This window comes from Neomonachus schauinslandi, chromosome 11 (genome assembly GCF_002201575.2).
Source record: "Neomonachus schauinslandi chromosome 11, ASM220157v2, whole genome shotgun sequence".
NCBI lineage: Eukaryota > Metazoa > Chordata > Mammalia > Carnivora > Phocidae > Neomonachus > Neomonachus schauinslandi.
The window spans coordinates 41,929,892-41,946,549 of NC_058413.1; the positions used below are offsets into that span (position 1 = coordinate 41,929,892).

Consider the following 16,658-nt stretch of genomic DNA (forward strand, 5'->3'; position numbering starts at 1 on the left):
TCCCGCCCAGGGTGACTCACTGATGAGAGCTGTCACAATTTCTTCCATGCTCTCCAGAAAGCTGCCAAGGTGCTGAGTAAAGGGCAGGTGTGGGGAGGTGACCTGGGCAACCACAGCCGCAGCCTCAGCCCTCGTGGCCTCTGAGTGGCTGTCATCGGTCAGGATGTCGGCCAAGCACAGAACACCATCCACCTGCAGGGGGAGAGAGGGCATGTCCCTGTACATTCCTGCTCACGACAGGAAGGAGACAGACACAAGCCCCCCACAGGGTCCAGCCCTGGATTCCCAGAACAGCCCAGGACTCTGTGTGGAGCCAGGGACAACCTGGTGGCAAGGCCCCCAGAAGGAACCCAAGTCTTGCATCTGAAGGCCGATCCTTTGGCTCCAGCAGAGATCAGTGACCTCCCATGGGCTTCTTAGATAGCAGGCACCAAGCCAAGTGCCCAGGGGCTAGCCCCTGACCATCCACCGCAGCAAAATACAGTAAAAAAGAACAGTCACTTAGAACTCCCACATCCCCGAGCTCCACCCCTGCCCCCTCTTACTTGTACCGTATGACTTGGCCGTAGTCACTTAGCCTCTCCGAGACTCTGTATCCTCATCCACCAACAGGGTGTTAGGGGTTAAGGTGATGAAGCAGGTGATGCGAATCCAGGCAAGATGCTTGACAAGTGTTGGCTCCCTCTTCCCTTCCTTGGGTTATCTCTAGGCTGAGTTCAACGTCCTTCCCTCCCCATCCCGTCCTCCACCACCCACCCCCCTTGAAAGAGGGCTGCTTCCCTAGAGGCTTGCTCCCTCTGCCCAACCAGAGAGGAATGAACCTGGGTGTGGTGGGATGGGAATGCCAGATAAAGGCTTCAGCTTCCCAGTTCTGCCCCGATCAGATTTACTTACTCATGGCACAATAATAGCTTCTGCTTGTCAAGTGCTCATCCCCCCAAGTGCAGTACGCACACCATTTACTCCTTGTCATAGCCTCTGAGGCCAGTATGATTAGTATCCCCATTTTACAGATGAAGAAACTGAGACACAGAAAGGTTCACTGACTTGCCCCAGATCACAAACTTTAAAACGGGTGGGTTTAGAATTTGAACCCAAATTGTCTAGCTTCAAAGCCCATGGTTTCTATCAGGACATTATACTGCCTCCTGAGAAGTCACAACTGAACTCAGACCTCCGCCTCCATCAAGGGTCAGTAGATGAGGCTTTCTGGAGAAAGGAAGAGGAGGGGTGGTGGGTAGTAACTTCTCAGAGTTAGCTCAGCAGGGCGCCCGCTGGCCCTTAAATGCCCCAGGACACCAGCCTGGCTGAGGACCCTGTCATCGAGCGCCAGGAGTGGGGGGCAGGGATGAGGCCAGGGAAGAACCAGGGAGAGAGGAATTGAGGAGACGCCTGTTCCGATGCTCCCCACACCTGCCGCAGGCCCGGGGCTCCTGTCCCAACACCCTTACTTCCTGCCACTCAGCTCAAGCAGCTCTCCAGAGGTCAGTGTTTCTCTTGACTAATTACCACCGCTGACTTCTGGGCCTCCCTTAAATGGCTCTTGGGATCTGTAAGGTCCATTAGCTGTAAAAGCCTTTGGCAATCTCAGACTCAAAAAGAGGTGAATGTGGGAACAGGAGCTGGGGGAGCTGTCCACAATAAAACTCACCTGGATGTGCCTAATGAAAAAGAACAAAGAGCAGCCAGGTGGCCACTGGCAGGACTGGATTCATGCCAGATGTTTGACTAACAGGCCTTCAGAGAGGGGCCTCACTTGGGCCCAGGTAAGGAAAGGGGGGCTGCTCTGGGCCTGGAAACAGGAAGCAGCCCTATTGTCAGCCTGCCAACATAAGAAAGCTCTTAGACCTGTCAGGCCTTTATCCCTTTCCCCTTCCAGCACTATCCAAGGCTACAGCTAAGGGTCTCAATTATCTGGTCTCCTCAGGCTGATCTTGGATGCAAATGGAACTGCATTCCCAAACCCAGTCGAGAATGCGGGTCAAACCTAAACCAGACCCAAACCTAGTCCCTGACACATGCTTGGAGATGGGCCACTCTGAACGCACTAGAGAGGCCAGGAGTTAATGTTCTCCGAGGGCTTGGGCCACCAAGGCCTGGACACTGAGCCTGCTTCCCAACCCAAAATGCTTCTCAGCAAACCCACCGAGTGCGATTTCCCCGAGCACGTACTACGTGCCAAGCAGAGGTAAGCCGGGTACGCAGTGAGGCAGGAGACTCATCCATAAATAACCATTTTACAGTGTGATTTCCAATGAAGACACTCTCTGGGGAGGCCTCTGGAAGCCTCCCTGACTTAATGCCCACACCCCAGCTTGGGGAGGTGGCCCTCGGAGCTTGGGCCCAAATATATCTGCTAACATCATTGTGTTTATCACACTGTTTCTCCAAGTGGGGTCTGAGGACTAGCTGCACCAAATTCACTGGGGGTTTCTCCAAAGCGCATTCCTGGGCCCCACCCAGACCTACTCTGGGGAGGCCTGGACTTTGCCTTTCAACAAGGTCCGCAGATGACTTTATGCATCAGCAATCTGGAGCAGCACCACTGTGATGTGATTCTGTCTCCCCTGTCTGTCTGTCCCTCCTGCCCCCCTGGACACTCTGCAAGCCTGGGTACGACAGCTCATTCACTCATGGCTGCTCCAGGCCCTCACACATAGTAGTAGGCTTTGGGCAAGTGGGGGATAAATGCAAGCGAGTAAGAGTTGGCCGAAGACTTGAAGACACACTTTAGGTGAGTAAAGGGAGAGGATGGAGGAGATATTGTGAGCAAAGGCCACTACAGGAAAGAGCAGCTCCAGAGAAACAGGCAGCTTGGGAACCTGGGTTCTACAGGTTCCTGACCCCAAGAGAGTGACTCTGTCTGAGCCTGATTCCTCTTCTGCCCTTAGATTTCCCAGAGAAGAGTGTATGTGGTGTCCTGTCTATGCAACTGCCCACTGTCCTGCTTTCCTTCTAACTTGTTTTCTGTGCTTCAGATCTTTTTTGGTAACTTGTTAATTATAAAATATATCATCCCTTCAAAAGAAAAGATATGTGTATGTATTGCAAATGCATGAGGTATAAAAAATAACAAAATGAACACCTATCTGTGTATATGTATATGCCTAATATCCAGAAACTCTAATATTAGGAATAAAATAACATCAGAAAGCCCCCTGTATGCAGTTCTTGATCTCATACCTCTGATTTCCCTGTTGGATGGGCCACTACCCTGAATTTTGTGCTTATTATTCCCTGTTTTCTTTAGAGATTTATTACATGTGTATAGTTTTATAAGGTTTTGAACTTGACATAAACGGTATCACACTGTGTATAGCAATTTGCTTTTTCCCCAGTTAGCATTATGTTTGGGAAACTCCTTCCTGTTGGTCCCTGTGGCTAAGGTCCATTTATTTTCACTGCTGGGTGGTATTTCATTGTATAAACTGATTGTAATTCATTTATGTATTCTCCTATCAATGATCATTTGAGTCATTTCCCAGTTTTCACTACAATATATAATAATATTCTGTAAATATTCTTCTAAGTGTCTTCTGGTGCATACATGCCAGATTCTCTAGGGGTTTCCATCGAGGAGTGGAATGACTAACTCATAGGGTCTGTACATCTTTAATTTTACTAGTATTGCCAAGTTGTTCTGCAGAACAGCTGTAGCAATTTATATTCCTATCAGTAATGTATAAACTCACTTAACTCCATATTCTTGTCAACATTTGGTACTGTCAGATTCTAAATTTTTGCCAGTTTGGTGGATGTGCAAAATTTTTATTTTAATATGCTTGTCTTTACTTTCTACAATGAAGCTCAGAGTCTTTTCATGTTTCCATTTTACTTTGATTAGGTTTAGTTTTGATTTTGGTTTTTACCATTTGGACTTCCTCTATAAATTGCCTGTTCATGTGTTTTGCTCATTTTTCTATTTGGTGGATTGTCACATTGGGCCAATTTCCTGGGCCTTTGGCTCTGATGTTACTGACCTGCCACTTAGCCTGCTGTCAGCAAGATGTCACTAGCCCAAGTTGATTTCTTTGTGCATCACCATCTCAGCAACTCCAATTCAGCTAGTTCATCACAGTGGGAGGCCCTGAAGGGACCACACCACTGAGCTCCAGGCTTCCCAGCGTCTGAACCAATTCCTGTAGCATCAGAACATGCACAGGCTCTGGAGTCACATCTACCAGGGTCTGAATCCTGCTTCTGCATCTTACTAGCTGCACAATTTTTATACTTATTTTGAGCCTTTATCTATAAGTGGGGGTAAAAATACCCACCTCAGAGGATATTGGAAGTTAACAAAGATAATGTGGCAGTACAATACCTGCCACATGGTGGTGCCATCATCCCACCTCTTCCCCAACTGATGGTTGCAGCCATCTCTAGATCTGGGACCCTGAGTCCTACTCACCTTTCTGTAGGCTCCTCTGGGACTGAGACTCCACTGGGAACCTCAGCCCTTTGGGTTGGGGCCCACAGGTTTTCCTACTTGTTTGGACACCTCAACTGAAGCAGCCCAGAACTAGAACTTTTAAAAGGGGAGTGACTTCTATTTCAATTCCTGACCAGCACCAATAAGATGAATAACTATAATCTCTCAGAAGAGAACAAAGAGAAAAGTAGTACAATCCATGCATCTCTTTATAGCTCATCAAACATTAATTGCACACCTACCTTGTGATGGTCCCTGAACTAGGCATTGGTACAAAGATCAATCAGGATGAAACAAGAGATGGAGAAACAAAGACAGATGCATAGAGAAATAAAAGATGAAAGAGAGAGAGAGAGAGATCACATGTTTAAAAAGGATTTCGGAACTTGTCTGGTGCAGAGCCCAGCCCCCTGGTCCCTTTCTGACTTGGCCTCTGTAACACCTCTCCCTGCTGAGAACTCTCTCCATCTTGGTGCTCTCTCCTGCCTGGGACTCCATGATACCTCATTGTGGAGGCCAATCTCCTCCCTAGCTAACTACCACTTATCGTTTGCTCCTTTAGTCTGTCCTCCTTTGCATCCATCTAAGGTAGCTTACCCCAGGTTCCACCATCAGCCCCCTTTGTACCATCTCAGTCAATAGCACCCAAGCCAAGTGGCCTCAGTGACTCACTCTGATGACCCCCAAACCTAGCTCTCCAGCCCTGACCTTCTTTCCTGAGATCCACATCTACCTTTCCAACCTGCCACTGAATCTCTTTATGTTTACTCCCAAATTAATTTGCCTAGATATTCCACAGGCACCTCAACCCACTTCACCTAAAGGTTGAGTGGTCATCTTTCCTGTCTTCCCTCCCCACTCCCTTCTCAGATCCAGGTAAGTAGTTACCTTCTCTGTGAACACACACCTGCCTCCCCTAGACAGAGTGTCTCTGTCCTCTCGGCTGCCATACGACTCTGGTCTGATGACAACTAGAGCACTTACTGTGTCAGGCTCTCCTCATAAGTTTATATGTCCATCCCGCCCCGCACTAGATGTGAGCTGCTCTGGGCAGCTCCTGTACTGAATCTTCTCTGGTTCCCAGCACCCAGCTGAGGCCCAACACATGGCAGTTAACACAGCAGACTGAATGGAGGGGAGACAGAGGCCTGGGGAGGGAAAAAGATCATCAAGGCCATGATGCACATTAGTGCCAGAGCCAAGACTCCCATCCTGGTCCCCTCACTCTCTGCCCTGTGCCCCTCTGGGTAGCCTTTGGGAAAGGCAGCGAAGGGAGAAGCTAGTGAAAGGATCAGGTCAATGGGGGCTGCTTAGCTTAGCTCCTCGGGTGGGCCCAGGAGTGGCCCAGCCTGAGGCCAGCTTCCTCAAACACTGGTCCCATTTCTGGAAAGTCTCCATCTTCAAACTACCCACTTCCCATCCCTGGACATAAACTTAATGATGCCAGGAGAACAATCTAATCAAAGCACTTCCACATCCCTAAAGAAATTGCTGCTGGAAGCACTTATATGTAATTAGCTTTTACATGGAATGGGATGGGCCTGGGCCCAAGGCCAAGCTTTCCTCATGGGAGAGCATGCAAGTGGTGGTGAGGATGGTCTGGCCTGGTCATCACCTGGGCAGCAGGGCTGATGCACCTGGAGTCTGGACACAGAGGGAGCTGGTGAATGCTGAGATTCTCCCTGAGGAGTGGGTGAAGGAGAATGAAATCCATGCAGTTGAGAACCCAAAATATACAGTAAACATCACATCAGATTTGAGCAATGTTCTCCTACTAATTATTGGAAATGCATCATTGGTGGCTTTTATGCAAATATCTAAAGGACACTGGCAAGTACATAAAGACCCACCATATATACTGGTGCTGGACAGCTATCTTCCAGTTCCATTCGGCATGTTTAGTTTTTAGGGAAAGGCACAAGTGTTGGTTGCTGATAAACAGAATCATGCGAATGTGCTGGTAACTCAGCCACAGGGGAGGGAGAATGACCTAAAGACCCCCAGACTTCCTCCTTCATCTTTCTGTCCACTCAGACACCTAAAGTCTGCAGGAAAAAAAAAAAAGTGGGGACCACAAAGCAGCTGGAATTTTGCTCATGGGACCAGGCAGGACAGATCTGTTTGCCCAGGGTATAGCCAGAAGGAAAAGTCGATCGTAGAGAGGGAAGAAAGGTCATGCCCAGGGAAGCTAAGACAAGTGTGGGGCAAGGGACAGGGCAAAGCATTAGGTGGAATAAATGAATCCATCAATCAGAAGCAAGGTCTGAATGTGGGATGTGAACCAGATCAGGGCAAGGTCCAGCACAGAATCTGTGAACAATATAAGGGGTTAAAGGCTCACTTTACAAAATGAGATATTTGTTTTAAGGAGTGCTGGTAGAGCAGACACCTCTGTAGAAAGCTACCGAAAGTAAAACAGGCCTCCAGGAAGATAATATTATCCCCCTTACAAACTAACATATCCCAGACACCACTCAACCTCCTTTGCTATTTCAAAGAAGAATTTTTGATTAAACGCTAAGTGTCAAAATGGATAAAACAAATATTAATATGTAATAGGGAATGGGACAGTGGATGAAAGGGATTATATAACCAGTTTGGCAAGCAAGTCATGAGGTAGAGAGAGGTGAGTTATTGCAGTGGAGGGAAATCAGAGATTGAATCACTTTATTTTACTGACAAGTAAAAAATAATTTCCCTGTCAGGCAGATGATTTTTCTTAAAGCAGACTGTCAAGCAGACGCTCTGTAGGCATTTGGGAGTAGAAGGAGTGGAGTTTGGGAGAAGGTTTCAAAAGGCCAGCAAGAACAAGTTCACTTTCCTTTGGGTTAGGGTTAGCAGGCCTGTGCTGATGTAAAAATATCAAGTTTTCAGCAAAGCACTCCTGGGCACAGCTTGGGTGGGAATTGTACAAAAAGCGCTTCTAGATCAGTGGTTCTTAGCCTGGTTCTCAGATGATTAGAATCATCTGGGAAAGTTTTAAAATACTAATGCCTGGGCTTCACCACCAGAAAATCTGATTTAATTGATCTGGGGTGGAGTCTTGGTATCATTATTTTTAAAGAATCCTCAACGAATTCCCACAGGGATCTTAGGTTGAGCACCACTGTTGCAGAGGTACCTGTGGTATGGTAGAAGCTGCACAATCTTAGGAGAGAGAAAAGTCTGGCTCCACAATTCAGCTGTGCTACTGGCTGACTTGGTGAAACGAGCAGGTTACTTACCTTCTCTGAGCCTGTTATCTAACCCTTAAAATGATAATGGTATCACGGTTAATAATGAAATAGTAAATGAAATATTGAAGTAATTCCCCCCAAACCAGCAACAAGACAGATACCCATTACCACCACTCGTATTTCACATTTTACAGTGGCCCTAGCCAATGAAATAAGACAAGAAAAAGAAATACAAAGGTAAAATCATCAGAAAAGAGGAAGCAGAACTTTCATGATTTAAAGATCACATGAATGTGTACACAATCTGAACACAATCCAAATCTGTATAAAATCCAAAAAAGGCTATACACCATTATATTCAAAACTGTATTTTCTATGTATCAGTAAGAATTGGAAAATAAGAATTTTAAGATAGCACTTAATTATCATAAAAACATATCCCGATATAAGTCTTAAAGAGATGTGCAAGATGTTGACACTGAAAACTCAAAACATAGCTAAGAGAAATTAAAGGCAGTCTGTATAAAGAGAGGAATACTACATTTATTGACTGGAACACCCTATACTGTGTAAGATCTCAATTATCCCAAGATCTATTTATAAATTTAAAGACATCCCAATCAAAATCTTCATAGGTGTTTCTGTGGAAATTAACAAGTGGATTCTAAAATGTACATAGAAAGGCAAAGAACTTAGAATTACCAAGATAATCTTAAAGAAGAACAAAGTTACAAGATTTTTACTACCAAATGTCAAAATTTGTTATAGACTACAGGGACTCAGACAGTGACATATTGGCACAAGGAAGACTAATGGAACAGAAAAAAGAAAAAAAAACTCCAGAAACAGACTCATGCATGTATCATCACTTTACTAACAACAAAGGACCTCTTTAACTCAGTGGCGTAAGATGGTCTTTTTGGTAAATGGCGCTGGCTCAACTGGATATCGTTTAGAAAATACTGGACCTCGAATACCATCTCAAAAAATTAATTTGAAATAGATCATAGACCTAAATGTGGAGTGTAAAGCAATAAAGCTAGAAGAAAATATAGGATAGCCTCGTGATTTGGGGGTAAACAAACATTTCTTAAACGGACACAAGAAGCACCAACTACAAAAGAATGGATCAATAAACTGGACTTCATCTAAGTTACGCATTTCTATTCATCAGAAGACACCATCAAGAGAATGAAAAAGCAGACCACGGGCTGAGAATACATATTCTCAATACATATACCTGACAAAGGATTCATACATAGAATATATTTTCCAAGTTTATAATTCAATAACAAAAAGACAAAGAAGTTTTTTTTTTTTCCTAATGGGCAAAATTCTCAGATAGACATTTCACAGATGATAGCCAAAGGGTCAATAAGGATATGGAAAAATGCTCAACATCAAGGCTCATCAGGAGAATGAAAATGAAAGCCATCCTGTGAGGTCACTCTACGCCTGAGCAGGTGACAGTCGGGGCACTGCATGTCCAGCTACGGCCAAGTTGCAATACCTCTGAAGCAGCCCAGAGCAGAATGAAACACTCCTTTGGAAACTGTGTGTTGTTCCATCTCCGTGGGCATCTCCTCGCCCTACCTCATGCTTCCCTAAGCCTCTTCCTCTTTCTCATCCCCCTGCCCTCTCCCCGTCTCACTCTGTCTCTGCTGCGTGGGACCACAGGCCCCGTCACCTGCCGGCAGGGTCAGGACACTGGTTCTGGCTCTGTGCTGTGAGAGCAGCCCGCTCTCCATGCCCAGCTGTTGCCAGGAAGTGGGTCCTCCCTAGTCAGGTCTGCCCCACACCTACACCTTCTGCGGTCCCCTCAGCCTCCTCACCAGCTCCCCTTCCTGCCCCAGCAACTTCCTTTCCCCGGCTCACCTCCAGACCAGCACCTGTCCCTCCAGACCAGCCCCTGTCCCGTGGTGCAGGCTCCTCTATGCCTTGTCCAGGGCCCCCAGGAGCCCCTGCCTCCCCGTGGCCCAGCTTCCCATATCCCCAGCACCGGCATCATGTTTACATCGGACTTATTTATTTTCTGCTCTCACCAGATTGCTTCGGGGACAGGCGGGAAATGCACTTCACCGAGCATGCGGCTCCTCAGCCCACCACACACATGCACAGAAGAGCAGGCCTCCATCTGTAAACTCACAGGAGAGACAGGCACCCTGGCAACTCCTCAAGGAACACCGCCCCCTCAACACGCACCCAACCCCAGAGAAGAGGCCCCAGAATTCCCAGCCCTGCCAGCTCACCGCTTCGGGCTTTTGTTCATCACATTCGCCTTCCAAAATTATTTCCTATATCACACAGTCCCAGCAGAACACACACTTCCCTCCGCCAAATGAGAAAATTGAGGTTCGTGGGGATTAGAAAACTTGCTTGTGGGTCCTCAGCAAACCCGTGGCAAAGGAAGAGCTGGGTTCTCCCCACTAACCCCCAAGCTGGGGATAAGGTCTGTTTGGGGACCCAAGAATGTGGGCTCAGGGCCAGGGGAGTGAAAGCGAGGGGACAGAAGCTGGAACAAATTATTAGGGGTAGATGGTATAAAAGGGGGCTCAGGGACAATCCCATATACAGACTTGGGGGCATTCTGTCCTTCCAGAAGGGACGCTTCAATGTCTGCACTCCCCACTCCAACCCCCCCACCCTGGGCCTGAAACAGCTCACAGAGGCTGGCCAGCCGGGCGGTAGCCCAGTGAGGTCATATGACCTGCATTCTGGCCTCAGGCCTGCTGCTAACAGTGGGAATGGGGAGTTGCACATCACCTCCCTTCTCTGGGCCTCTACCCTCTCATCTGCAATGGGGAAGAATGCCCCAGAACTCTTCCAACAATATTCATCTAGTCATGTGGCAAGCATCATTCACCCGGGTGTGCAAGCCACTTCCCTGACGGCCTAAGGGGTGGTCGGTGTAGTGTCTGTTGGGAGGAAGCTTAGGCAGAGCTCCGAGGCCAGGCAGCGTGGAACATGCTCCCAAGCAGCAGTGAGTACAGTGTGAGCTGAGCGCCAGGAGGGAGGAGAGCAGTCAGGAAGGCTGACCAGAGAAGGGCATCGGAGCCCTCTCAGCAGATGTGCAGGAGACACCCTCCCGGGCCACCCCAGCCGAGGCAGGTGCTCCAAGGCAAGGAAGGCCTGAAGTTCAGTGGAGGGCTCTGGTGGGAAAGAGGGGGAAAAAACCTCACATTTATGGCGCATGGACTCATTTCGTCCCTCACCACCTGCAAGGCAGGGACTGTCACTTCACTTTACATATGACGAGACCAGGGCCTAGAGGGCTGCAAGGTCAACACCTCCTAAGTGTTGAAGGTCTTAGGTCAACACCTCCTAAGTGCTGAAACCGGGCATGGAAGCCAGGCCTGCTCACCAAAGGGGCAATGTGCTGGAGGCAGCCTGCTCACAGGCACCTCTGTGCCAGGCTGAGGGGTTTGGGGTCCAGTGAGAACTGGGGGGCTCAGGAAGGCTTCTGGGAGTCAGACACCTGTTAGATTACAAGATGTATCCACATCCTCCTCCTGGAGGAAGCTGGGTTGGTAGGAAGAAGCTCCTGTTGCCTTGAATTTGGAAGTCTCCCTTCCCCCTCCACACCTCCCCGCCCCACACGCATGACATACACTGTCGGGGATCAGTGGTTCAGACCCTGAGCCCAGCAGCCTCATCAGCTCCAGAAGACAGCCTCAGGCGGGGTGACAGGGCTGCCGCTGCCGCTCCCACCCACCAGGGGTCGCTGCCGCACAGCGCACGGGGTCCTACCCAGGCCCGACCGAGCGCAACCTGCCTCCATGGCTGCACTTCGTTCAGGCTGCCAGGGGGCTCCGTGCCTTGTCCAAACTCAGGTTGTGCCTTGTCCAAACTCAGGTTGTGCCTTGCGCGGGGGCTGCAGGCCCCCAAGCCAGCAGCGCATTCCTTCAGTCTGAACAATACTGGCCTGTCATCTCAGCATGAACTCTTGAGGGAGGCAGGGGGCTTGCAGGGAAGTGGGACAGTGTGCCTAATTTTGTTCTTGCCTCTTTGCATCCTGGCCTCCTTCAAGTCCCCACACCCCCACTCTTAAGGCAGAGGGACAAGCCTGGGAGACTTGGAACTCAGGGAAGGAAATGAACCACACTCCCTCTAGACAGCCTCTTGCAGGGATGGGGAAAGTGACCGCAGCCGTCCCCACCCGTCTACCTGTCAGTCACAGCACCCACAGCTGACCTGGCACCCTGGGGTTCTTTGCACTGTTCCAGCCCATTCCCAAGACAGGTAAAGACCTGCACCTGGGGGCAGGAGGGGTGGGGGACGCTGATAAGCCTACGTGAGTTGAGCCCCGGGTGGAGAAGTATCTGGGATCTCCATTCAGAGGCATTCTCTCTCTCTCTCCCTCGCTCTAGCAGCTACTCCTGGGTAAAGAAGGGGCTGCAAGTTAAATTAAGCAAAGATTTCTTGCCCCACTCTCCCCACCCGACCTCACTGACATACCAGAACTGACTCCATCAAGGTAGAGTAGCTGCTTCGCCTTGCACACCACACCCTTTTCAGCTAAGGAGAGTATGTAAGGAAGGCTGTAGCAAACAGAACCTATAGCTGGGAGCAAAAGAAGGGGGTTCTCCCCCACTGTCTCCATGCCTTCCAGCATCAACTCTACCCTCTATAAAATGGGTGTGACTATCTCTCTCTGCCTTGCTTACAATATGATTGTGAGAATCAAATGAGCAAAAGAAAAGAAAAACTGGCTTTTCTGGTGAATATGATCTATTTATGACCATCTGCAACCCTGCAGGAAAGAAGCAGTGGAGAGAAAAGTCCTGTGAAATGGCAGCTGGAGCGGCAGAACCTCCCCCACCGACCCCCTTGCACCCTGCCCCCTCCTGCCAAGGGTCTCTGGGATTTAAATAGCTGGATCCAGCCCCCCCCTGCCTCCAGCCTTGCCCTGCAGATGGCAGGGCATCTCAATCCCAAGAAGCTGGCCCAGGAGATTGGGGGGTAGGTGGCTGGCGGAGCTGCAGGGAGAGAGGCAGCAGTTTTCGCATCCCTCACCACTGATGATTTTCTTCTTGGACTTGAAATTGAGCACTCATTCCCTCCCCCCCCTGCTCATCTTTAATTTCTCTCCATCTTTAATTTCTCCATCGATTTTCATTAAACTCTCCCTTTGGCTCCAGCACAGGGTGAACTCCTTATTTGAAAAAATAAAACAAGAAGGAGGGGGGGCGGGAATAAAAGGAAGTTCTTTTGAAAGCAAGACGGTCTCTGGTCTCAAGGCTGGAAGAGGCACTTCCTAGAACTGTCTTGGAGGTTGTCTGAGGCTGTCTTAGCACTGGGCTTTGAGTGCCCCCCACCTCCCCCCTTATGGCCCTAGACCCATAGGTTCCTGCCCCTCAGACCCCCAGCCCCCTGCCTGGACCACAGCCTCAGTCTCACTCGAGCCCCCAGCCCCCTGCAACCCCAACCTGGCCCCTGGCCCTGTCCAACCCCAGCTCCTGCACCCCAGTGCCCTGACCATCCCTCTCACCACGCGGGACATCTGGAACTCTGCCAGGACTGTTGTAACATCCCCAGGACTCAGCCTTTTGGGGGGTATGCAGGGTTTCCCCAGCTCGACCTGAAATGGTGGAGACAAAGGGGCAAGAAGGAGGGAAGGGAAGCAGACCCAGGCTCAGTGCTCCCTCCGCGCCGGCACCACACTGCGAGCCCCACCCACACTGTCGCACGGCCTCGTCACGGCAGCCCCACCAAGGAGGAGATGTCCCCATGTTATAGAGAGGAAACCAAGGTTCAGAGAGGAGTGACTTGTTCCCTAGCCTTCCATCAGCCTCTCTAAACCCTAGAGCCCTCCCCCCTTAAGGATGCCAGTCCACCTTCCCTGGTCAGTCCTCCGGGAAGGCGGCCTTGACCCGTCCAGCAGGCTGGGTCGTCTGGCCATCCAGACCGAGTTGGGGCCATCTGCTCTCACTGGGCTGTGTGGTTCTGGGGCCCTCACTCCCTCCAGTCTTCTCCAAGGTGGGGTCCAGAGAACACGGTCCCTTCTTCCGGGCTCCCCCAGTTCACTGAACATAGAGCTCCTGAAAGACTTATAGCTCCACCACGAACTGGCCAGCTGTGGAGAACCTCTGCCTTTGCTGAAGCCACTTTCCCTTGGCCTGCCCGGGAGCTCCTCCCTGGCCCTCTGAGCCCAGCCCCACTGCCTCCTTACTGCTGCCTTCACCAGCACCCCAGGCAGAGGTGGTGCCACTGGCCTGTGGCCTCTGATGGCCATGGGACAGCTCCTTTCCTCTGTCTGAACTGCTGGGCTTCTCCCCAGCCACCCCCAGTGGGAGACAGGGAACACAGCTGTTTGTCTCCCCTCTCCAGAGCCCAGCACAGAGTCTGGGGAATGAGGGGCAACTGTCTGCCACGGACACAAGGGAAGTAGGACAGACTTCCTAAAACTCACTGGTTTAGGGAAAACACGATGCAGGGGGAGGCTGTGGCCAGGACAAACCAGACCTCTGAAAAGAGGTTCTTGAAAGACCCTTCAGACACCTCTGGAGAGGCCTTTGCTGTGTTTTGACACCTCGTCTCTCCAGCCCTCTTTGGGAAGTGTCCACGTCTGCCCACTGCCCAAGCCAACACTCACAGCCTGGCTCCCAGAGAGCCGTTCCTCTGCATTCCCCACCTCAGAACCAGCCAGCCTTGGTTCTAAAGCTCTCCAGTTCTGAGCAGTTTCCTCATCTGTAAAATGGAAAGGCTGCAAGGACTCGCGCTCCAGCCCCACCCAGCTTCTCCATACGGTGCCCTGAGCAGCATCTCCCAGCATGCCAGTCCTTCCTCCCACCAGGTCAGGGCTTCCCCTGTCCACCCGACAATAATCTTCCTCAGGCCACGGATGGTCAAACCCAGGCAATTAGCTCGCTCCCTGCCACAACAATAGCTACCATGGCTCGGCATCTCGTGAGAACAGCACCACATTACTGCACATCTAGTCTCCGTTGACAGTCCTCAGGGGTAGATTTCCTCATGCCCATTTAACTGAGGACACTGCCCCTCTGGGAAGGTAAGTCAAGTCCTCAGGGAAAGGTGCCCAAGCTCCTCGTGGGGAAGCCTGGGTTCCAGACCAGGAGAGCCTGACCATCAGAGGCCGTGGCTTCCCCACCATGCTGGGCGGCTTCTCAGCAGATGTGCCAGGAGGGAACGGATGAGTAGCATGATTGCTGGGTGATGGACGGAGCGAATGAATGAATGAGCAAGTAGATGGCCGGATGACAGAAGGAAGGAGGACGCCAGTGCCGAAGTGACTTCACGGAGTGAATGAATGAACCACAACTGAATCCAGGACCAAATGAACGCCCCAAGCCCGACAGAGCTCAGGCATCACACGGCAGGGTGTCTGGTGCCCTGGCTAGACCCATGCTCTGACACCGGGGTCTGTGCCTGATTTAACGGACCTCTCCGGGGTTGCAGGGAAGTGAGGGAGCCACATGACAAAGATGAATTTCACCAAATCCAGCACATTTCTCACCACTAATTAATTAAGTGGGCCTCAGCGAGGGCCCAGGCCAGCAAATCAGCCAAAGGCTGGGACTTTGACATCATCTGACTAGTGCATGAATTGGGCCTTGTTAGTGCGTGGCTGGCAAGAGCCCCTGGGCACCACACTCCACATCCTGTCTTCACCTCCCCTGTCATGCTGTGGTTTCTACAATCCAGCTGTCTCTGGGCTTCTCCACCCTCTACTCTAAACACTAACAATGGCCAACCTCACTGGAGCCTCTGAGGCCAGAGATCACACCGCTGGGGCAGGTGTGGGCAAGACCTGGGGAGGGGGCATGGCAGGGGTGGGAGAGACCCTGAGCCCTTCCTGGGTCTAGGACTTCTCTCAACTTTGGAAGCAGCATGCTATGAGGAGAAGAACGTGGATGTTGGCCTCAGGATGTCGGATTTGAGTCCTGGGTCCACGTGATGGTTCCCAGCCCAGGCTGACTATGGCTCGGGCGAGCCGCGATTACATGACGGCTGGACCACTCATTGGCTGTGTGCTCTTGAGCAAGGGGCTTCACTTCTCTGAGTCTCCCATCCTTCTGGAAACAAGGAGGATAATCACAGCACCAGAGGAATAACGGTTACATGACACAATGAAAAGAAGGGCTTAGCAAAGTGCTTGCCCAAAGCAAGTATTCGCTGTTAGTTACTGTCCTGTTCATCATTGTCACAGTGATCTTACTACCTGTTAGAGCAGGGCTCAATAAACATTTTCTGCTGAGGGCCAGATAGGAAATCGTTCTGGCTCTGTGGGCTGTACGGCTACTTACAATTATTCAGCTCAGCCACTGTAGCACAAATGTAGACCGTGAAGGAGCATGCCAGATCCACTACAACTTTCTGGGTCAAAAACTTGAATTTGAATTTCACAGAATTTTCATGGGCCACAAAATGTTATTTCTACTTCTGATTTTTTTTAACCATTTAAAAATGGGGAGGAGGGGGCTTTTCTGCTCACGGGCTGTACCGAAACAGGCAGCAGGCTGAATGTGATCCACAGCCCATGGCTCGCCCCACCCCCTGCACTCGAATGGAAGCTCCATGAGGACGAGGGGGTTGTCTGTTTTGTTCATGGCTAAACTCCCAACAAGGGTGCCTGGCAAGAGCAGTCAAAAATATTTGCTGAATGAATGAATTACATGCTGTGAATTCTGGGCAACAAGTCATTTCAGCTCTGCAGGCCTTGGTTTTTTCATCTGTGCAATGGGGACGTTTGCACACTCAGGCAAGCATCAGATGTAATTAGAAATAGTAGGAAGGGAAAAATGAAGGGGGGGAAATCGGAGGGGGAGACGAACCATGAGAGACTATGGACTCTGAGAAACAAACTGAGGGCTCTAGAGGGGAGGGGCGTGGGGGGATGGGTTAGCCTGGTGATGGGTATTAAAGAGGGCACGTTCTGCATGGAGCACTGGGTGTTATGCACAAACAATGAATCATGGGACACTACATCAAAAACTAATGATGTAATGTATGGTGATTAACATAAGAAAGAGAGAGAAAGAAAGGAAAAAAGAAAGAAAGAAAGAAAGAAAGAAAGAAAGAAAGAAAGAAAGAAA

General features: G+C 50.1%; 1 protein-coding gene across 1 annotated transcript in view; it reads right to left on the bottom strand.

Annotated features, from left to right (window-relative positions):
• Positions 1-16,658, bottom strand: part of INSC (INSC spindle orientation adaptor protein) — a 122,790-nt gene that overhangs the window by 25,234 nt on the left and 80,898 nt on the right. The window contains exon 8 of the mRNA XM_021685798.1: positions 21-192. Within this exon, the coding sequence (XP_021541473.1) occupies positions 21-192 (172 nt within the window). The remainder of the gene's footprint in view (positions 1-20; positions 193-16,658) is intronic.